The sequence below is a fragment of the Callorhinchus milii genome, unplaced genomic scaffold (assembly GCF_018977255.1).
Source record: "Callorhinchus milii isolate IMCB2004 unplaced genomic scaffold, IMCB_Cmil_1.0 Scaffold7, whole genome shotgun sequence".
NCBI classification, from domain to species: domain Eukaryota; kingdom Metazoa; phylum Chordata; class Chondrichthyes; order Chimaeriformes; family Callorhinchidae; genus Callorhinchus; species Callorhinchus milii.
This window is the reverse complement of record NW_024704748.1, coordinates 21,779,857-21,804,828: the sequence shown is the minus strand read 5'-3', so window position 1 is coordinate 21,804,828 and position 24,972 is coordinate 21,779,857. Positions and strand designations below refer to the sequence as shown.

Sequence of the window (24,972 nt, the reverse complement as noted above, 5' to 3'; positions counted from 1 at the left end):
AAACCGTATGATTTAGAGGAGAATTTTATCTTTTCATTTTATGGTGGATTTAAATCCAGATATTCAAGATTAGTCGCTCTCGTTTTCAGGATTCTTGTTTATGATATGATTTTTGGATGGTAATACTGGTGATAAGACATCCTCTTTAATCCGTTTACTACCACAAATAAATATTTAGGGTGAACAAAATGTGCAGTAACATTAAAAACATGAAAATAGATCATGTAAACTTAGTATCATGAAAACTCCAGCCGTCTCATTTATTCTGCTGAGAAGAATGCAATTGGCACTGAAATGGTTTCAGAGAAGTCCAGGGTACAATGTCTCGCTGAAATGAAATGTTCTCTTGTATCTTTTTCTCTGAAGGGAAAATGACATCTACTTCAGGGCTCATGGTTAGAAGCCATCTACAATCAGGAGAGTAGACAAATTTATACTGAAACCATGGACCCGGGGCTGTGGGCAATTTGTTAAATTAAGTGTCTCTAGATAAAGAATCAAAACAATTCCACTCAGAAATTGTTCTGTAAACTGATGCAGCCTCACAATGACATATTGCTACGCAATCATATTATGCCACCAGGTGGGGCACTTGCAATAAACTGTCCAGTTTCTGTTGGCCTAGTCAGAACAGAAGCATTTAATACTCTTACAGGAAAAACTTAGCTCAAAAATTATGTCATTTGGGCAAACAAATTCTAATGATTGGAGGTTGTTCCTTAGTATCAGTCAGTCTGAAGACCTATCTCTTTAGATCATCTTTCGCCTCCCCACCCCATCAGTTCCCACCCCTGGCTCAGGTGCCAAGCCAGGACCTTGGGATGTCTGCCTGACACAAAGTCGCTGTATAAATGTATATTTGTATATGTAAAAAATAATTCAAATTCCCCAATTTCGTAAAATTAAACTGAAGCGCAATTAATTATCAATGATTAACCACCATTAGATTGCCATAAAAAAACAACTTCACACTTGTTAAACTCTTACCATATTTTAACTGTATGCAAACTGCACTGTAGACTTTCCATAACTTTAGCGCGATAGCATTCATGCAAGGGGAATCTATAATTTATCTTAGTCATCCTTTGATCCTTATAGAACATGACCCTAATTGGTTACACAAAAGGATCATATTGATTGATGAATCCTTGGAATAGCTAAACACATTCCTTACCTGAGCACGAAAGCCTAAAAAAAACTTTAAAAAAAGTAACAATTGAGATTCAAGCAAGGTTGAAAAAATATTGAGAGGGGCAAAATGCACCAGCAATTGAATGTTATTGCAGAAAGAGTCAACAGAGCCATGATGACATTGATTTCACAGCCTCTCATTTTCAGAGCTCTTCCATGTATTCTTCCAGGGGGCAGGTGTTATATCCCTGAAAATTGATTTTCTGCATAACTGGTACCTCTTCCACAGCATATAGCAGATTAACTAGAATGCACGGGGTGGGGGGGGGGGGGGGGGGGGGGGGAGGGGGGGGTGATAACAAATGTAACAGTTATGATCCCAAAACTTTATATTATGATATGATTTTAATTTAGATCTCTTTTTTGCCTGAAATGTATGTTCTAACACCTACTTTTAGGCCTGAGTATTTATAGTAATGAATTATAATGTTGTATAAATATAAAGAACAGCAAAAAAAAGCCTTCCAAAGTATGACTGAATTTAAGATTGTTTTCAAAACGCTACACAATCCTGAAGACAATGGTCTTAAGGCTAAGAGCATGAAAATGTTTGGACTTCTGATCTGATACCTGAAGTTTCAGTTACAGATGGAAATAGAGCATTACTTTTGCAAGACCAGTAATGTAGGAACAAATATAGTCTAATCATGATGACACTGGGGGTTCACTTCAAAACAGTTTTGCAAATACTGTATCTCATATTTGGACTACAGTTTTGGAATCTTGATTCAGTTGCAAATATTACCCAGATACAATAATTCATAGACCTGCAACAACCTACCTTAAAAAGGGACATATTTTCAAAACCAGATAAACCTTATAGTGACAGGTGTGCTAAAAAGAGATGTTTTAAATAGCTTTTTCAACAGGCACAATTCTTAAGCATCAGTTACGCTATGTCAAGGACTGTTGAATATTCACATCTGTTTAGTCAAAACAACCTGAAACAATAGTTTCTTTAAACGGTAAACTCTATATTTCAAGTAGCAGGAATCTTCATTCAACCAATAAGTTTAATGCTTACTTATTTATCTACAGATCAATTAAGTAGCAATGACATGGGCACCAGACTAGTTACAATGATTTTTAAAGGGACCTAATAATCATAATAATCCTTGCATTTGGCATAGCACCTTATCATGTGTTTGAGATGTCTCAAAATGCTTTACAGAATATACTGTAAAGTGAATTGACTGTATATTTTGTGGGCAAAAGACATAAGTGGGTCAATAATCTTTTCACTGTTGAAAGTTAAATTAAACCCTGACTGTAGGATAAAAGTCTCCTCTCTTTGTTTCTGCCTAAGATCAACATGAAACAGATTTAGATTTCAGGGGATGCAAACCACAGAATTACTCATATTCTGTCAATCTTCCTCAGATAGACCACACAAATGTTTCTTGTGGAAATAGGAACATTTGCAATGGTGCAATGTATAAGAATAAGATTATAGGTTGTGCTGTTCCCAGGTTAGAGATGATGTTGGAAAATACAAAGAGACATTTCTCATCTGTTGAATACAAACAGTCATCAAAATAAACCATATTTAAAATAAATATTAGTGTTGCATTGAAAACAAAATCTAATTTCTAATGCAAAATAGAACAACAAGAAAGGATGATGGAAAATGGAAAAATGCAACTGACAAATAGGTGTTGGCAGTGTTTTGTGGAATCACTGACTGTGAAAACAAGTGAACTTTTTAATTTTGAGCAATTGTACAAAAATCTGAAAATGTGGAATGAAAGTAAAGCAAAATGTTTTTTGAAGGGCTTATTAGCCCCAGAAAAGCAATTCCCAATTGATTAACACCGGGTTCGTACTTACTGCTAGGTGAACAGAGGCATATGGAGTAAGGAAACTTGCCCAATGTTTCGCCCTGTCAAGGAATCAAACCCTGGTCCTCTCGCTTGCAAGGTGAGTGCTCTAACCACTAAGCTACAAGAGTCCAGGTAGATAAAATTATGAACAGGTATCCTAATTAAGAGAATTTGGCTTCATTGTAATAATCTTCATTTGTACTTCACCTCAGGGGTTAATTAATGACTGTAACAGGTTGCCAGGAAGGTTGCTGAGGCCAGGACATTGGATTCATTTAAAAAGCAGCTAAATTATGTGATTAAGGAGACAATAGGGTGGGTGTTTTGGAAGGATGAGATTGAATGAACCAAAGAACCTTTTGCAGCCAAAATGCAAAAGATAGTAGGAAAGATTATGATAAGTTTTCATTATGTACACATATTCAAATAAAACTGGAAGTTTTTTGGTTACAAATTATGATTCATTCTGGTGCAAAGAATAGTTCTGACACAGAAATGAAGGCTAGAATTCAGCAAAACTCTATCACCACACAGATAGTAAATGGTGCAGAATCAATCAGCTCCAAACACTCTGTGCCGTTTAAAATTCGAGGTCTTTCAGTCACATTTTTTCATCCACTTATGTTAAGCTCACCCTATACTGCTTGTGCATTGAATCCATCATTTGAAATGTAAATGGTAAAATAATTTGCCTTCTGAGAAGTGAGCACGTTTACTCATCCGGCATTTCCATTAAAATGCCAACTACTATGTATGCGAACAGCAGAATTATTCAAAAGGGCAACAGTTATTTTATCCATAAAACTGCTGGTCAGTTACAGTAATAGTCAATGACTGGCTTATGCGTTGACCAATGTACAAAACATTTCTAAATATCCTATTCCAAGGATTATTCTGTTTGNAAAAAACAGGAAATGATCAGACCTTTGTATTCTTGAACTGTATCTTCTACCACAGTAGATGTTAATATATAAATTGCACAGCACAATCTTGCCACTCCATCATTTATCAATAGCAAGTCAGCCTATCTAGTCATTCATTTTGCTGGGTGGGTCAAAGGGAAATTGTTTAAGGCTTGCAGCTATTTATGTTAAACAAGAATATATTCAGTGATCTGAAGATTAATTTGGCAGGAATACAATGCCTGAACAATATTTTTTTGGGCAAAACAATTTTTCAAGAAACCTTCATAAATTATTATTTGTAATGAAAATTCAACGCTGGGAACAGAGAAGGAAGAGCAAATAACATAGGACATAAGACTGTATCATGGCAGAAATGTGTAGCAGAAGAACCAACTGTTTAGTTAAAGAACTTGTGCAAAAATGATTAGCTTCCAGTCAGACTGAAGTAAAAGAGCCACATGTTCTGCATTGAACTCTACATTGTTGTTCGTCACTTTATTGCTTCTAGAGTCTTTTGAGCAATAAGGGATTTTTCTTGACATTAAAAATGATTCCATCCTTGTGGCGAGTTTGGGAGTAGGCTATTCCTTTCTGTCCTCCAGGGGTTATATTGATGAAAGGCTCGCAGTAAAAGACGAAAATGAGCACCTATGTGTAAGTATACTATGGTAGAGGATACAGTTTGGTTTCAAGTATGGACAAGCATTTTGCCCACAAAATATTCACTTTACAGTATATTCTGTGAAGGGCTTTGAGACATCTCAAAGAATGATGAGGCACTATATCAAATGAAATGATTATCATCAGTATTATTATTATAAGTAAGACACTACTGCACAAAAATTGTGCAGATTTGCCTTGAGTGAACTGCATGTATTTGTATAAATTCTATTTGCTTTAAGGCAATGAACAGTACTGTGAAGTTAGGTATCGGCCTAGCTCAGTTGGTAGCACTCTTGCCTCTGAGTCAGGCTTATTCATATTCAATAGAATTTTAGAAGTCTGCATTGTGTTATTGTGTCTTGATTGATTCTGCAGATTGACGTAAATACCAGCCACCCCCTGGCTCACTCTGACAAGCCTTTGACAGCAGAAGTTCTTCCAAACCTCTCCTATTGCTCCCCGAGTCACAATCCTGGATCCTTCTTATCCTTGACTCCTTTCAGAACAGCAGGAAGCTGTGCACTTGCTGTGCTTGCAGGGACCTGAGAAGATTGCTATCACTTTGGATACAATTCGTATAATTTTCACTTAATTAACTAATTACATTGGGAACATTTGTAATTACACCCTTATCACTGATGACCCGTCCACACTCCTACACTGCACACTCGTGCAAGGGAAACATCTGGAAGGATGACTTATAGACATTTGCTGTAGCCATTCTGAAGGCAAACCAGTGAAATGCAGTTAAGTCTCTCTCTCTCTCTCTGCGCCAATCTAGCACTTTGCTGTTACGCATTCTTTTTTGGGACATAATCCTGCTTTTGGAAAAGATAATATTGTGCTGAATGAAAAAGCTATCCGCAGAGAGTGTGCCATGGCAACACAGCTATCCTCGCCCATCTGCTTCATTCTGTTTTCTCAAGCGGATTAAAAAGGCTCTGAATGCAAGAAATGGGGTAGTGATTCGAATCTGCCAGCAAACTGCTCCTGGAAAGTCTCTCATTGGAAAGCCCATGTCTTGGGTCCTGCTTGCCCTGGTGCTGCAGACGTGTGAGAAGCATATCCCACTCTGGATACCAATGAGGCTTGGGATGCTGTGGCTTATGGCATTGCAACTGAGCCCCTGCGATGACGTGGCTACAGAAGCAACTACGATCTGCAGTGACACCCTCAATGGATGAGAGGCGACTGCGAATGAGCTCATTCTCCCAGGAGGGAGCACAGCTCCAAGTGAATCACTGAGGAAGCTGCAGCTTCTGTGTGTGTGTGTGTGTGTGTGTGTGTGTGAAATACATCCTCAGTCTGTCGCTGCTGGTCTAATTCTTCACTTGTGTGTGCACATGGTAAGCAGATCTATTCTTTGATTCATTTAAAATTATGCAGAGAGGGGCTGGGGAGTGTGTGTCTGTGTGGGGTGGGGAAGGGGGGTGGTGGATCAATCATTAATATTCTCTAGCATTTTTCTTACTGAAAAGGTTTGAAGGTCTGGGTTTAATTTGTGCAGCATCAGGATAAATCAATCTGTTTGGATGATGCTGTCCTGTGTGCGAGGCAGAACGTTTTTAAATGTGTTTGCAAGGCATCATCTACAGTTTGGAAGGATGAACAGCAGTGCGTATAGCAAATGGCACCTCCTCAAATGTTAGAGTACCACCACGTACAGCAGACCCACTGTATACTGCACTTTGGATCGTGCATTTGAGGTTAGTGATTTTATTCGGTGCTAAAGATTTATCTGATGCAAAATACTGCTTTGTGGCATCGATGCAGAATCACCTGCAGTGTCTTGAAGGGGGGAAAAAAAAACAGCTGAACTACTGTAGGCCTTTTTTTTCTATAAAAAAATAATGGTAAGGTAACAAAAATGTATCACGTTCCTCTGGAATTTATTATTTTATGCATTTTGCTTGGTGCCTTACCAGGCATTAGTTTTGACTGATCTGCTTAATTTTACATTGTCTTTTAGCATCCGTTCAATCTACATATGGGCAGGAAAACAGCTGTATGTAAGCTCCTGCTCTGTGAAAATTTACGTCTGGTTCATTGAAATTGAAGTTTCCTTTTCAACGGAGCATTCTCTTGTGGGCTGTAAATGTCATTTAACCTCACTAAGCTCATTGTATTATTAATTGATGTAAGGGTCCTCTATGTGCAGACCCTGTTTAACATGCAGACAGCAGCCTGGAAAGGTGAGACATTAAGACTCTGATAGATCATTTAAACATGTCACAGTTCATCAGAACATAATCATATATCCATCTTCAATGAGGACCTTGTTGTGCTTTATCCAATAATTACCATCCGATGAGATATTTAAGGCTGGTAAACTGTTTATTTTATGCATTTCATATGGTCCTGGGGCACAGTGCACATGTGGGGAGCTGCTGTTCTCATTCTGCTGCTTGTCGATTTCTTGCTGTGGTAGATTTAAGTATTTATTGGCACAAACAGAAAATTATTTTATTTTATGACTATGTGGTGCACACACAGTGGCGCATAAAAGCTATAATGGTACTATTGTGGCAGTGTTCTGAATGTGTTATGAAATCCAGCCGGCTTTTAACTACCTTCAGAGATGGTAGGTGTTTGAATTGGGAAGGGGGAGAGTAGCAGGGAGATAGATCCTCATGAATTAGCGAGCATCTGTCCTGTACAATAGCAGAGAGTCAAGTGATGCAGAATAGAATTACTGAACCACCACTATAATGCACTTTTGTAATGAGGCCTTTTCGAGGATGTAATTAAGGGGCCTTGAAATTGTTATTAATGTTTACTGAAGGGTTGCAAACAAGTCAAACTTGTGTTTGACTGGCAGACGCTCATGTATGCTTGACACGTCACTACACGAATACTAGGTAAAATACCTCCACGGACTCTTGTGCTACAAAAAGTGCTGAACTTCAGAAAAGCTAGGTAGTAGATAACAATGACAACAACAACTTACACGTATATAGTGTCTTGGAGCACTCAATATCACGGTTATCTGGACTATCAGCAAAATATGGTATCTAATCTATATTTTGAGGCCTAAACAAGAGCAAACAGGGGTATATGGTAAAATTTACAGGTTATATTCTTCAACTCAATTTATTCCTTCTGGATTCTCTTGTGTTGCTTTCTCAGAAGATGCCTTATTTTTTCCAGATATTTTTGGTAGCCATGGTAACAATATTGGAATTTCCACAATTCGGTTTAATGAGAGACAAGTCAATAACAAGAGAAAAAAATCCTGGAAATCAACTGTGTCGTATGCCTTTGGGCTTTTAGGCAGTATTACAGCTAAAGGGTTTTTCCTGCCTCATTACTTTACTTCAGCCAAGTCATGGTGGATATCAGTATGCTACACAAGTGACCCATCAGCTAACATACTGGGCCTCTTCACAATGCTGGTTGCTGCTGTGAATTGCACTGTGCCATCTCTGGGATTCCTCGTTTCTGTATAGTACAAATGCATTAACAGAATGAGGTGCCATTTAAATATTCTTTTCTTTTCCCCTTTTTTAAACTTCTGCAAAAAATGTGGATTTCTGAGCGGTTATTTCTGGCTTTTCTGATCTGTTGGGAGTCTCTAAGCTGTGACGTTTGACATGGTCTGAACAATTAATCATGAATAAATACATTGTTAGAGATTAGGAATCCATTTTTGAGAGTTTGTGGCTTTGCCAAGGCTATTTGGTAAAGATAAATGCCAAACTACAGCATTCCATCCATCAAATGTAAAACTACAGTTGATTTACAATGAAACAAACTGATAGTTTAATTAAAGCCTTCAATATCTAATGCAGTACAAATATCTTGTGAATAGAAACTTATTTAGGGTGCACATATTTTACAAATGATAGTTTTATTGCATTACATGCGGTGTCCAAATTGTGCTATTTTAACAGGTGTTTTGCGGTGTGCTCCTATAGGACATATAATAGCTAAAGCTATTTTATGAGAATAAAGCATTTGGTTGTTAAAATTATGCTGCCAGATACAGAAAAAAATTGCACGTCTATACAAGGGTAAAATCATAAGCGCTCTGGGACGCTGTTTTGCGCGAGGGGCACCATCTAAATGCATGTTGTTGTAAAATCAGTGTAACAAAATTGTTGCAGTACAAATGTATATTTTAAATGAGGGCAACCTGTAGTATGAAACAATAACAGCACATTAAATAACTAAGATAACATTGTCATTAGACATGAGAGGAATCTAGAGTTTATTCATGTTATCTGTTTCCTAAGACCTGTTTTAACATCAGATCTCACTCCAAAGTATGTTATTTTTGACAATCTATAGAATTATAACAGTTCATCGCTATATAGAGTATAGGAATTCCTCACCATTTTCAGGTCACTATTTGCTTCTTTTTTGCCATTGGGAGTCTTATAACAAATAGTAGTCTGCTTCGGCGCATGTAATTAAACCAAGAGCTATTTTAGGACCTATTTCAGTGGCTGATCCAGGAAAATACTGTTGTACAGCTTCTTTAAGATGAATTTCTGGGAATGGCTACAAGACTGTAATCTAATTGAGGGGTTCAAGTGACATCCTAAATTGCAAGAGTGAAATTTAACATCTGACATCTGAATTACATGATTAGATTGTAATGTTGCCATCATGCCATGGCATGTTTTATGTACTTTTAGGGTTATTGTGCTTCCGGTCCGTTTTTTGCTGACAGTTACTGTTAGACTGGGCAATAAATTTCAGTGTACTTTACTGTATTCACACATCATTCCAGCAGATTTATGCAGAATATTCAAATAGGTGGTGCACATCGATTTATTGTCTCAGACCAATTTCTCTGAAGTCTCATTAATTTGGAGGAATTTAGTACTGTGAAGTTGTTTCTCCAGTAGTAGTTACAGCACTAGCATGATGGTGGAATTACATTTAGGCTTGTTAATCACTTTAATATGATGGAGGCCTCATAAATCATTTGAAAATGTAAAAAGTTCATTCATTCATTCTGTGCATCATCAACATCTAGATACTGCCACTTTGTCTTTCACTATAATGCCACCCTTATTCATCCAGTACGAGGTACAGTTAGGTTTTCAATCTGTCACAAGAAAACAGACTTCCAGGGCAGTTTCCTGAGGTTCTGACAAACATTTAATGGGAAATAAATAAATAAATAGATCCCTTCATGAAAATAGATATTCCAAACAATTTTTCAAGAGTGCCCCTTTAAAACTAAAAGTTGTTTAATTTAGAGACTGTTGGCCCCTGCACACCAAGCAAGCAAACAATCTTAAATCCAATTATCATAACTTTAGCGTTTTCATGTGATAATATTATGAGATTGTTTGATTTTTACAATGCATTTGGATTTGTATAAAATGCCATATTTTACTGGAGCTGAACTAATGATGAGCTTGTTTTGAGTGATGTATTTTAGGTGACAGTCTGGCTCAGGAGGTAGCACTCAAATGTATAGACACCAAATGTATAGGGTGAGGAAAAATACCTTGACATTTCAGAGGAACAGTACATCAGGAGGGTGCACCTTACGTGACAAGCTGTCACAAACAATAGTTGTCTCAGTGCTGAAGAAATGCACAGTGAATCTCCTGTGAGTACCATAGCCAGTGGCTATGCAGATCATCACTGCTTTGAACATCAGTGCCACAGGTTGAACTCAGGCACCTGCTGAAGTCATTACAAGCTTTTTATGGGGGTCAGCTGGCTATCTGACATGTGTGGAAAAGAGTACCCAAGCCAGATAGAGTTCCACATATGCATGTCACTTATGCATGAAAATTTTCCTTGTCTGAAATGTTGAGCTTGGCCCTGGACTTTGCAAACGGCCAGAAAAGCAAACACTAGCTAAGCATCTATTTGCTTCAATAATGAGCAGATTACAGAGGCTCTCTTTGTAATGGTTACAAGATTTGTACATCTTTTACAGAAACAGTTGGAAATACGGCATTGTATTTTCAAGAGTGACAGATCCTAAATACTGTAAGAGGTGATATATATGCACACGTGGTCATTGCAGGTTCAACTCCCTCAATGACATCTGCCTCAGGAGCTTTTGTTTGCTCAGTGTTCTGTGACAATATGAAATAAATGTATCCTGGAGCTACCCATGACTCTTTCATTTTATTTACTGACTCTATGTCAGATTGATTTGAAGGCTCCCAAGTTGCCTGAGTGGCTTGCTGAAGACAGGTATGTTCCATTGATGTGGAATCACCTCTCTTTTCCTTCCATCTAACCTGGTGAAGATTTTATTCAATGATCTTTGGCCCATTTGTTCTCATCCATCCAATATCACCCTGCTTCCATCATGGCACCAAACTGTTTCTTAAATGTGTCCAAATGTTCTGGTGTCTGTTACCCTTCCTCGTAACCCATTCTAATTGTTAAAGATCCTTTGTGCAAAGAAATTCTTCCTGGAGCCTAGTCTAAATTGCCCTTTACAACTCTGAACCTATCCCCTCATATCCTGTTTATTTGAGGGAATTCTCAAGTATTTTTCTGGGATTACTTTCAATAATCCATTACGTGCCAATGGAAGTTAACTCCTAGTTTTGTTAGGTGTAATGCTATGACTTGGATGCAATAGTGGCTACTAGGTTCATACATCCGTATGAATCTAGTAACCAGTAAAAATCGATGATTACCTGTTATGTATATTTTGTCACAACCATGTTTGCTGATGCCGTGTGATTGTGTTACATGGACTCTCCTTTCAAACATTTTGTGTAGAAGTCCTTTTTAGTATACATTTTAGTATTCCATCTAAATATCTGGTTGGATTTCCTTTTCTCTGTGCTTCCATCATATACTGGAAATCTCTTTTTAAACTGGCAGTATTACTGTCTAGATGAAGTGTATGGACCATGCGTAATGGGATTTTTAAAATAAAGTCCATCCCAGAGACCAGGAAATTTCTGTGTGTAGGTGGCGTGGCAAGTACAGAAAAAAGAAGTGAAGATTTGCCATGGAGCCAATATTTTAAACTCTGAGCTTACCAGAGGAGAAATATTTTGACCATCACTATGGTGTGTTGCTTTGGGAGGTTGCAATAAAATTTGCGAAGAATGAATGTGATCATACAACCTATTTGTAAAATAAAGGCAAGCCTACCTTCCCTCGATTCAATTGAGGAGTTACTATTTTCTATAACATTTCATTATAAATAGGTGTTCGGAGATCAATATGTATTAATTTAGTTAGATCCAGGACATTAACAAACAGTTTTATTTTGTGTACAATTATTGCTTTACTTTCTTTGCCACTGTAGTCACGGGGAATCAAATAGTAAGACCTTGTCATATGACAAGATAATAAAGTACCTGTAATTGAGCATGAATCCTTGAATGATCTTAAATGAAGCAGAGGAAATAAAAGCCAGCGTTGATGCTTTTACGCATGCAGACAAAACAGAATTTCAGGCACTGTTGAGGTTTTGTTTCCAATGTCATCTCCTACTTTTGCCTCTTCAGAGGTCTAGACCTTTCCGAATCTTGCCATTAAGATCAATCTTTTAAATGTTTATACTGTGCCGAATTTTTGAAAATATTAAAATTTACTCTTAAGTTTTTTTGATGTTTCATAATTCATAGTTGACTAAAAAAGAATATTTCAGTTTTTAAGTTGTGAAATGATCGAAAATGACACTGTTATTGTACTTTTTAAAAACAATGGTTATTCTGTTTGCCTGCATAAAAGAGTTACAATTTACAAGTAAATCAATTCAAGCTGTTTGAGGTATACCTCCATTGTGAAAGGTGCTGTATCCAATCGCAGGGATATTATTGATATTACTTTTGTCTGATTAGTTAATTATCAAGACGCCGACAAACTGGTCAACTCAATTTAAATTTTATATTTGTATTGTTTGTCATCAACTTTACTCTTGTAAACTGATAAGTGGTAAAGAACTATTGTAATGTTCAGGATTTCCCCTGAATCTGCGGAAGGAAGTTGCTGAACGTTTTGCTTTACAAAACATATTTTCCTACAACAACAACTCGCACTTATATAGTGCCCTCCACGCCGGGTAGTGTCTCAGAGCGCTTCCTAGTTATCCTTATAAACAATATTTTCTGTGTGATATAACACAGCAACTTCATTCACGATGTACACATTTCATTCTTTATGATGTGTAGAAATAAATTTCAATGACCATAAATATCCTCTACCCTTTTGCTTGTTTAAATAACTGACTCTGTTTTTAGAGATCCAATATGACCTGTATTTAATGCTCATCTTTGTTTCAAGTAATTGCATATTATCTTAAAAGACAATATTCAGGGATAAATTAATTTCATATACTTAACTGGAATGCTTATAAGCATAGTGAATCCGAATTCAATCCATCTGCATGATCCATTTTTGTTTGCCAGTATTTGTGAGCATATAACATTTAGCATAATGGATACGTAGCAATGATTATAAGACTGTAATCTAATCATGCAGTTCAAAGAATATCATCAATTGGAATTTGCTATTGGTTATATATTTACATGGGTGTTTTGTTGGTCTTGTGCTGCCTGCAGCTGGAAATTCATTTCATCACTTAATGCAGGATAACATTCACAAAAGAGGATTAACGTTTTAGATTATCACAAATGCAGCTCTATAAAGAAATAATGTACAGTTTATTCCCAAGGATTTCCGGTTCAGCATTTTATGTACATTAATAATGGATCAGGAGTTGAAAGCTAAATGTTATTGATGAATTGTATATCTCCAATTCAAACTGTGCTGAAATTGGGTACGTTTTTAACAATTAAAGCAATTAAATGCTATAGTTGCTTTAAAGGTCAACAAATTGTCTGCACCACAATGTTAATATATTCATATGTCATCTAACAGAACCTTTAACTTCAATAGCCATTTAGGAATAGAAGTTGGTGGAAATCTGGACAATAGACAAAGAATAAAAGGTAAATTAAGATGACTTGTTTATTTTAAAAGGTAGCATTTTAGAAGAAATTAGATCTTTTGATAACCATCTGAAGAGGCACTTGGGACCTTGGTTTAGCATCTCATCCGATGGTGACAGTTCCCTCAACATAGCACTGGAATGTCAGCATAGTCTATGAGCTCAAAGTCCTGATCTGAGGCTTGAACCCATAGAATTATTTGAATGCTGAATTGGAAAAGCAACTGAACAGTAAAAATAGTGGAAGTATATAGGGAAAGAGCTGGAAAGTGGGATTAATAAAAAAGGGTGAATTAGAAGTAAATGTGCAAACACAATGGGCCAAATAGACACCTTCTGTGCCGAAATTGGGACTTTTTAAAAAAAAATTGAATCATTACTAATTTACATGGATCTTTTAAGCCCCTAAATTTAGTTAGAACACCGATTGCATTGGATTTCATTTTATTGCATTGGGGGGTGCATAAAATAAGCTTGGTAACACAAGTAAAGGTTTGCTCAGGTGCCTCAGTCCTCAGTCAGTGCTGCTCTTTACCTAGATGAAAAACACCCTGGGGTGAATTGTTTTTTTTCTCAACTCCACTAAAACAAGGATCTTTCTAGCACTTGATGTTTGGAATCAAATAAAATTCTACATGCTATCAGATACAGACATGGCAACACAATATGCCATTGCATTCTACTTCATCGTGTGGATCTTGTGATTCGTATACAAATCTGGTGCTGCAAAAGCTGATGCTGACCTAATCTATATGCACATAATTTTTAACATGGTTGAGGTATCTGTCATTCAGCTATTTTCTACCACTTCATTGCAAGAGTGTACATTTATACCCGCAATATGCCAATCCTTCTAAGGTGGACTGGAGCAGTTATTCTGTTATTATTCATGAATTTGATATTTAGACATCAGATAAGATTAAAGGTAACAACAAAAGTAGGTCAATGGGCCACTAATCAATAGTACCTAAAGCCGTAAAAGAGTTTTAAACAGATTTTCTTCGGAGGGCGTTAGTACTACAGTAATTACAAGATCTGGATGTTTTGAGAAAGTGGATTTTGCCAAACTGATATTTGCTTACAATGACACAATTGACAGGTTAAGATCGACACATTTATTCAGAAATATATGAAGCTATGTAGTTTGATAGCAAATTGTATTGATTTACACTATTTAACAAAAATGTTGGTAATTAATGGTTTGTGTCTGCATAATTGCCGAGGAACTGATTTATAAACCAAACACTACACGTAGACTCATATGCCTTCCTTCTTCTTTTATAATTTTTCTCTTTGTATCTATTTATTGTTTTCCAAAATCAATTTTGTTTGCAAATTTGAATGTACAACAACAACAAATTGCATATATATAAATTTACGGTATTTTTACTTTCTTGAGTGACAAAACACATTCTTTCCATATCTGTTTCCTGAGTGTTCTCAAACACGATCATCAGTTTACGTCTTGTATAAATCCTTTACCTTATTTAAAAAGAATAGATTTTTTTCCCCTTTGGTGGGTAGGATATCAAAGTGTTAACTCACACTGAGCCAACAGAATTGTGACTAGCAGATGGAAAATCCCATGCCTGTGACAACATTTTATTTGTGGCAAGTGAAAAATTTGTAATGTACACCTACAAATTGGGTTTTACTTCTGCAGCAGGTAAATAATTAGACCCTACTGCGTTGTCTAAAAATGTCTGTTTCGATGACGTTTAACGATTTACCACCTGAATATCAATGAAACAGAGCGACAAAATTATTATCATTATTCATTTTGGTTTTGACTATAATAGCATGTTCACTAAACAGAGTGAAACAGCTAAATTAATCTCTGGACAGATAGCAAATTCCAATGAAACACTGTGCTTGCTCCGGCTACAAGCTAGCCTAGACAGTTCCTGCAAAGCATCTGGATAATGGTTCTATTCTGCCTAACCACTGCATATGTCTACCCTTGCAGATCACAAGGCCTAAAGCTGCCAGCTTGTTTTGAATAGTTTCCTAAACCTTCTGGTCAAATACTAGCCTTCTCTCCCATTTGAAGCTATGATATGCCAGTATTCTGTGTCATGTTAGTACAGTCTGCACAGTCTGCCATGCATTGGCAGCTCTGGGAAACATTAAACAGTTTGTGTTTTGTTAAGTGTACTGTAATTTACTTATTATTATTCATGCTATACCAACTGCAGTATTTTTCAGCAGAATAAAAACTATAATGATAGGTTTATTTCCTTCTTTATCTCTTCTAGACAAACCAGAATTGTTAACAACAACAACAACAACAACAAGATTCCATTTATAAAGCGCCTTTCACGTCAGGAGGACGTCCCAAGGCGCTGGGCCATCCTACCAATGTGAAAGGTGCTATTATAAATGTATATTTGTATTGTATTGTAAAGGTCTTATGGAAGAAATGCTGCTTTGAGAATTTCTGTGTTGCCATTAATTTGAATAATATGCAATCGATCTTCATTACAACAAGAAATCCAGTTCTCAAGTGATTTCAGTTTCAAAGACGTGATAATGCACCATATCAAACGCAAGGATTATTATTATTATAACCAATTTGCACGCTGAAATGTCCCAGAAACAGCCATGAAGTAAATTACCATTTTTTAGAAATCCAGTCTAACAAAGATTTTTATGGTGTCCTCTTTAACAGAGGAGCCATATAAAGCAAAGGATTTGAAATTGTTTCCTTTTTATTGCAAGGATTATCAGCATTCCAAGAAAAAAATGGTAATTTACTTAATTGCTGTTTCTGGGACATTTCAGTGTGGTTATAATGATAATATGGTGCCTTATCTCTCTTTGAGATGTCTCAAAGCGCTTCACAGAATATATTGTTAAGTGAATTGACTGCATATCTTGTGGGTTCCCAATTATGCCTACAAAGACACAGTCACTACATTTCACAGTTTAAAAAAAATCCTGTGAAATTGTTTGAAATGTCTCGACGACATGATGAAATGCTACATCAAATGCAAGGATTAGCATAAATATGGCCAGTCAGGGTCAATGGTCCTGACCAATAGGCTTCCCTGGAGGAAAGATTAGCTGCCCTTCTCAAAAAGAAAAGAATGAGGAGAGACTTGATAGAGGAATTATGAAGGGTTTGTAATATTTAGATTCAGATGTGTTTTTTTCCGATTTAATCTTTATACGAAAGATAACCAAAACATAAGAAATCCAGGAGTCCTTTTTTTCTAGTTTAAAAAAAAGGTGATAGACATTCCACAACAGATGATGGAACAAGAAAATAAAAAGGGTTTCAAAAAGTTCCTGTCCACTAAAAACATTAGATTTAGAGAGATACATTAAAGGATACATTGATGGTTAGGCAAGATAGGTTTCCCTGGCCTAGACTGTTACGAAGTATGTAACAATGAACAAGACTGATAAGTAATACTTAGATTGATAATTTCCCTCAATTTGATATCTTACAAGAACTGTGCAAAATAAGTGGCTCAAGCTGCACTTTCATGAAATTACTGGTTCTCTCAACAGCCCCTGGCATATACTAACCTGCATTAAGAAATGCCTGTTACATTTCTCCTTTTGATCGTAGTGCTGAAAAGGATGGCTCATAGCAACACATGATATTTTGTAAATCTCCCTCCACTCTTTGCAAAAAGAACAGATGACACTTTTCCTTCCATATCTCAAGCGCTGGTTGCATTATGAATGCTGAAGGACCTTTCTTAAATTTAACTTTGACAGTTATTTGTGACAAGGTATTCTGTATTGTGTAAAAGAAAACCTTCCAATTTTCCCCATTATTCTTCTGGTGATAATCTTCCATTTATGTCCTCTTGTTACTCACTAACTACTCAGTGGAAATCTGAAATAATTTTTATTTATGTGCTACTAAATTTCCTTTATATTGCTTCCAAAGATTTTTCTTTGCTTCAGCAGGATTTGCAAATCTGTTTTGTCAATTTTACTATGATAAATATTTGTAATTTTCTTCTTTTCTCATTGTGTTAATGGCTCATGGGTCAAATCTTGTGAAAATATCACCTTTGACTAAAGCTGTGGGTATAGCACTGGAGCTATTCTAACAGCACAGTCATTAATCTCTGCTTAGTTCCAAGAAATGTTGACTTTTTATACATAAATCTCAAAGCAATTAGGATTAGTTTAATGCCTTCTCAAAGAAATTACACCTTCTTATGTAAATTGGAATGACCAAATCCCTTTGGTTGAATGATTGTAAAAATGTTTTTCCAGAAGCAAACATGACACAACTTTGCATTTTACATCAAACAATTTATTTTTATCTGTGTATGAAAAGATTCATAGTTTTCTCAACAATACTGAAAGACTTTTTTTATATTATTTAATTCTTAGAGGTTCCTTATTACTTGCATTTTTGTGTCCTCATTAACTTCATGAATGTCAATGCTGGAAAATGGAACATCTTTCATATTCAATAACAGCATCTGTGGGTGAAATATAATGTGCCTTTGCCACATTAACGCTAGTTTCAGCACAATAGGCTGGTGGAAAATAAAGTGCTATTTATAAAATGATATTTTGATTTGTCTAGTTTTGAAAGCAAGAAGAGCAGTGACTTAAGTGGAAATAATATGTATGGTCATTGCCACTGCCAAGGATAGAAACCTTACCAGCGGAAAGGAGAGCTGCTTTGATTAGGCACCCAAGCAACCTGCTATTCCCCCGAGGAACCAGAGACTGTTGACTCTGTTCTAATCCTTGTTCTCAAAAGGCCGTGTTGACATAATCGTACATCATTTTATGTGTGTCTGTGTGAAAAGAATGACCGTGCTGTGAGATTTAGTTCGGATCTAGGCATTTTGGAAAGGATATATCGCAGAGTCGGTTGTAAAGGAAAACCTTTGGGGCAATATATTTATCATAGAAATTTGAAGAAGCTCATCTTGTGTCACCAGGCTTTGGTTGTTTAACCCTTTTTGAATGTAGAGAGCTATGATTGATTAGTGGGAAAAGACATTGTATTCTAAAATAATGCACTGAGCGGGACATTGAATTGCGAGACACAGCTTGCTGAATAGTAGAATTGTACTGCACACACATTTACTAACAATTGTAATAGGCTTTCTCTGAACTGAGAGGAGATGACATGGCTGCCCAATGCTTTCATTTTGTTTTATTATTTTATTATTGTTTTATTATTCCTCAAAATGAGATATTTTCAATGATGGAATAATGTCATCAAATTATATTGTGTTACTCTTTAACTCAAATCCGCCAATTAAAAATATGCTATTTTAACACAATCCATTTTTGGACTGGAGTTTCTACTTTTGGTTTGTGTGATATACTCCCAGTGACTAAAGGAGTTCCCACTCAGGTTATTTACTCAGGAATCCCATTAGAAATCACTATTTTATTAGACCCCAATAATCTCATAACACACAACAAAGGAGACTGCAATGTGAAACTTTCTGACTGCTGTACTAATCTTCCATGGGCTTGAAATGCAGCCAGGATTGGTTGACATTCATTGAGCGTGTCATTTGAAGGGATACATTACTTGGTCAGATGTAAACTCATCGCTATAAAGTGTCACAACTGTAAACTATCTGTTAGCTCAGCCATGCTCAGTACATATTTTATCAAACTGAAATCACTTGAGAAATGCAATATTGGACTACATTCTTTATTGCCAGTCTATCACAACAAGATGAAAAAGTACAAGGTGAAGAAATAATCTCACTGCTGTGTTCTTTTAATCATCATGTAGATAATAACGAGTAATTTAAAACTTTTAGTTAGCCATTTTATTTTAAATTTGGAAGGCGACATGGACCACGTTTAAGATAATGTATATTCTGAAGCAATCTAAACTTAAATCCAAGTGATATATCTTTTCATAAAGTGCCGTGTCAAAAATGTAATATTGCTGCTATCGGTATTTCAGAAAAATATTTCAGGCATCATAAATAAATTGAAGTAGTTGTTAGTCTGGAACCAATCTATAAATAAGATGTCAACCTGCATGTCAAACCCTCGACACTTTCATTATATCAAAAAAGTCCTATTTGTGTGACTTTTAACTGAAACTTCACTCCAGTTTCGGAATAGATTTAGTTGTTTAAGGAGAAAACACAAATGTAGAAAAAAAACAGGATTGCATACTTGTTAAGTAGCTACCTCTACTGCTAGCATAGCTTAGTCATGTGAGCCTGACTTACTTGGTGGCATGCTAGCTTCTGGGTCAGAAGGTTGTGGGATCAAGACACATGTCGGGATTTTGAGATCTCAGTGTAAGGTGACACTCATTTCTGGGGGCTGCAAAACCAGGAAGCATACTGCATGCAAAGGCTATGGAAGTCTAATTGGACGTCGGAAATTTATGAAGCCCAAGGAGCGTATGAGAAAGACATGTTCTCAGGTTCCAGTGCAAGGTATTAGGGCAGCCTTTTGTGAAGGCCTTGAGGGACAGAGGCTTTGCTACCCTGCAGGAAGTTTGCACGGCCCGAGTGAGAGGTCCTCGGTCAGGATACTTGGTGGGCCTTGAGTTCCCAAACCCTGTCCTAGCAACTGTTCTCCAGATTAATTGGTTATTCGCTTCATGACGGTTGGTGGGATCTATTACAAGATAAAAATTAAATACTGAATCCTGGAAATGTAAAATACTGTATGAAAATGCTTAGGAATCCAAGGCAAATAGAAAAAAAAAATTATTTCAAGTAAATTCTTTCTTCAACAGAACACACCTGGAATGACCTAATTTGCAGTCTTTTGAAATGTTGGGATGAAGTTCTGGTTGGTGTTATGTGTAATGCCTTTGGCTATGGGATTTCCTCCATTGTAATGATGCCTCGCCAAAAGAGCTGTAGGTAATGCTAGAATTTCAGCTCTTAGATTTGGGGCTGCTACTTTATCCACTGCAACATTCTGTCAAACCATGACTTCCAATTATTACTGTTATAATAATGCTTTGAATAATGGCAGAGCCTGAAGCATTTAACAAACATTCCTTAACTTCACACATAAGCAAAACAGATTTTCTGCGCCCCCACAACTGTAGAATTCATAATATTCTTGGAATTAATTCAGCAGTTGTAATGTTGATTAGTCATAGTTCTGGTGGAAGAAAATATTACAAAGCCCTCTGAGAATTGAATGGTAAATTGTTACAGAATCCCACCTCCTGCACATCCCCCAACTGCACCATATTCACTGTGATGAGGACAGTGTTGTGAAGAGAACCTGACTGCACCTGAATACAAAATTCATAACCAATGATTTGCATTCCAAAGCATTCCATGTAAAACATTACAAAATGTGTATTAATAAAAAGCAATATAAAGCCACTTACATTGGAATTAGTTTCTTTAATACAAATGTTGTTATAACATTCGAGACACGGTGGAGCTTTAAAGCGAATTTTCTAATATGCATTTTCGTCTCCAATGAACCAAGCGCCAAAATAATTNAAAAAGAATTTAGGGAAAAACGGCTTCCAAAATTTAAGATTTTGCCAAACTCTAGATGCTTTGAAATGCAACGTAAATAGAATATGTGGAGTGCTATAGCGTAGTGGTTAGCACGCTCGCCTCGAAAATTAGAGGACCTGGGTTCGATTCCCGGGTGGGGCGAAACCTTACACCACACCCCAGCAAGTCTCCTTAATCCACACCCTGGCAGAAGTGCAAAAATGCTTTAGCGATGGAGGGAGTGTTCTCTTCTGTTATAGCCATTCTTTGTCAGCACCACGAGGAGTGGAAGCTAAGTCAAATGGACATTTTTTGTGCATTACCGGGGAGAACACCATGTGTGCGCTTCAGTGAAACAAACAATTCATATTGAATTAATGTTGATCTTCATGCTTCATAATAAATAAACTATTAATTTGAGACTCAGTTGAGTTGGTGGGAATTCTAACAGGACTGTTATGGATTTTTGTATAAATATTATGTAAAAATGGACTTCCTTGCCTTATGTCTTTTTCTGAGATGTATCATTTTTATGATAACAAGATGTTATTGATTGGTCTCTAATCTTAAATTGTTTATCATTGGCTATTTCTGCTAGTTCTTCAAATGTTTATAGACAGAGCTCATCATTTTTGCATCAGAAATCAATATTTGAGTGATTGTATGTAAATGGGAGGGTGGGGGCAGCTTGCTAGCCTTAAAGTATAAAGGCAAGTTTTGAATGGGTTAATTTTCTTCCATTGAAAAATTGTAAACAATATACTTAACAGAAATCTAATTTTACTAAATTGTCCTCAGGAATCGGTTTTACTAGTAGATAGATTTTCCAGTGAATTTTCAACTGATTGTAGTGGAATAATGGAAACTCTCCAGAAATGTTCATAATATCAATTTCAGGCCATTGATTTTCTGGTTATGGCAGAAAATCAGGTATCCAGCTGATTAGCTCACAGACTCGTAGGATTCAGAATGGATAAAGTAATACAGTGGGTACTTTACAAAACATTAGACTTCAATGGCTGGTTTTCCAGAAATAACTCATTACTGTTTATTTCACAACCACAATTGTTATTGTTCACATTTTCAAATGCTATTTCTCTCCTTTATCTTAAATACCTCAAACTCGTAGTGTTGGTTGCGCCAAGATAATAGGGCAAGTGTATATACGTGTAGAGTTGCAAAGGACAGAAAATATGAAAGTATTTCTTCACTCATTGGGTTTCAGGGAGGGTGGTTCAGAGCAGGATACTGACTCTTTTTTCAAAAAAAAGCTTGATTCTGTGATGGAATAACAATGGGGTAGGTACAGTGGAAGGATGAGATCAAATGAACTGAAGGATCTTCTTTATCCAAACTAATCTTGTGATCTTGTCAAATTGATCCCAAGCCTCTGCAACACTGCTCGTGAGACAGTATGAGAACAAGGTATACAAATGCTGCTGGGTCCTTCACCTCCTCCTTGTATGGAAATACCTAGCCTCTTTAATGGTATTCAAGTCACGGAACTGTTAATGGCACAGCACATTGCAGCACTGCAATCTCCCATGATTATTAAATTAGCAGTCAAAGAAGTGCCTTGAACTTTAAATGCTTTATATCTTTGAGGCTGGCTCCCTACTTTGAGTTATCATTTTTTGTCAAATTTCTATTTGTGTACCTTCTAGATCAGCTAGAAGACATCACTTGCACCAGATGGGATTGACTGTCCATTTTTCTTTACTGCATAGGTACTTATAGGTACCTTATTGCATGGTAGCATTTAACCTTGAGAATCGACCAAAAACTAGTGAAGTTGGCTGATGAGGACTAGCCATTAAGAATTGCAGTCAAGGCTACGTTTTGAAATTCTGTTTGGGAACTTAACTACTGTACAGCTATGACTAAGCATCTGTCACAGTGTACAGGAATGATGTTACATGGTGCAATGAATCATAAATGGCACTTGAATATATTGTACAGGGGTTTACCAGTGAGAGACTGGTAACTTGAGGTTTCAGAGTTTTTAGATATGTTCTTAGAATAAGATGCTGCACTATATCAGAAGTTGACTGATTGAGTGCTATTGACTGAACAGTTTGATAAAATGGAGAAAGCAAAACTTTGAAGCTCAGTTACAAGTCAATTTGAAACACCTTCATTTTTATACCGACATTGATATAAACACTCTAATTCGAAGACTCTATGTTCTATGCTTCCTTAAGTCGTATGCATACTCTGAACGTAATTGGACATATTGGGTGGAAAAATGTGACATATGATGTGATAATTATCAAATAGACCAAAATTGTGGTCAAAGCAGTCTTGAATTTGCTATTCTTATGTTATGGGAATGGAGATAGAAAATAGTGCAAAATTAACAGATCAATTTCTCTTGCATCAATGGATTAGAGTGTGACTACAAATAAAGTCCCATTGCCCAGGGGATATTGGCACAATGGGACAACGGTAATTTCAGGAAATATAAGAGAGGAAGCTCATTCTGAGTAAAATTAACCTCTACATTTCCACAAGTGAACTGCAAAGACATCAATCTTAAAGACAAGGGATCATATTTATTTTGCTGTGATGTCAACTTTTAATATTGCAAATAAAGTCCAAGAAAAGACACCTACAACTGAATTAAAAATTAAACAATATATAACACATTTGAAGCTGTGAGTGCTGTCGCTTGAAGCTTTGCTATCAGTGCATTGGGAAGGTAAAAGTAGTGGATTTGGAGACAATCCTATCATTTATTGTGTTCAGAAAATTTCCACTATTATGAAAGCTTCTGTTTTCTAACAAAAAATCACAGCATTAATGTCTGTATTGCGTATAGTGAGAACTGCTGATCCATTTAAATTCTCCTTTGAGGCAATCTCAAATCTACGTCAAATGGATAAATAATATTTATTTCTCTTTCAAAGGTGAAAATGAAAATGTAGATGAAAGGAAAAGAAAAGAGAAGTCTCCAGCTTCGGAACGGAGAGTTCTCTCTGCCTGGGGTCTTCACCCTCTGGAACACAGCAACCCACAATGTCAAAGAAGGGTGCTGGCGCACGAGCTAAGGGAGACAAGCCTGATGCTTTAGCTGCCTTACAAGCTGCCAATGAAGAGCTCAGAGCCAAATTGACTGACATTCAAATCGAACTTCAGCAAGAAAAGAGTAAGGTGTGCACTGTTTCTTTTTTCTAATCTCTTACGATAAATTAAACTGCAGTTTATAGTTACAAAACAATACAAAATTACATTTGTAATAGCGCCTTTCACGTCGGGAGGATGGGAGCAGCTAAAGCAAACATGATTTGAATTATACACTCATGCACTTTTAGTAAGGATAATTGGGTGGCAAATAAGGAGGGACTCTACCTGCAAATTCTTCTCTTGAGCACAGGAACGCTGAAGTAAATTGTAACATATCCACTGCATCCCCAGATAGGCTCAGCTAATTAAGCACAGATTAGAATCGAACCTGGGGCTTTCTTGGTCTGGGAGACTTGGTCCCAACCTCCATAATGCATTTACCAATCCAAAGTCGAATATTGGAGGTGCTGAATGGTGTTTTACCATCAATACTTACCCCCACAGAAACACACTGGGTTCCAAGAACTTGGTAAACTAAATAATTTTGTCTGAGGCATAATAGGCAAATATCAAGCTTCTTATTGCTCTTGTATTCAGACACAGGATAACATTTAGATTTAACATTGTGGTGGTATTCTTGAACCATGGTGGGAATAGAGTCTAATATGCACAAAACCTCCTGACCTACTCAACCATCTAGACGGAATGGTCTTCCAGGGATTAATGGAGCCCACTGATTGCAATCACAAAATGATAGCAGGTGAACATTTTACGAACAAGATGACAGTAATTTATAGAAGCTATGAAGATGAAAATTTTGTGTTATATCATGTGTCTATAATCATGCTAATGCACCTATCCAGTAATAGGAATAGACAGCTTTTTATTACATGTGGATAGGATACTAATTCTTTTCTTGAAATACACTTCATAGTTCTGTGTTTTAAAAAAAAAGGAATATATGAGAGACAGTGGCACTGCTTTGTTGGTGGAATAATATCTGTGGC

General features: G+C 36.6%; 1 protein-coding gene across 1 annotated transcript in view; it reads left to right on the top strand.

The window, feature by feature from the left end:
• The first annotated feature begins 5,746 nt into the window (after positions 1–5,746).
• jakmip3 (Janus kinase and microtubule interacting protein 3) overlaps positions 5,747–24,972 on the top strand; it is a 56,482-nt gene continuing 37,256 nt past the window's right edge. The window contains exons 1-2 of the mRNA XM_007896234.1: positions 5,747–5,925; positions 23,809–24,052. Of these exons, the coding sequence (XP_007894425.1) occupies positions 23,918–24,052 (135 nt within the window). The 5' untranslated portion in view covers positions 5,747–5,925; positions 23,809–23,917. The remainder of the gene's footprint in view (positions 5,926–23,808; positions 24,053–24,972) is intronic.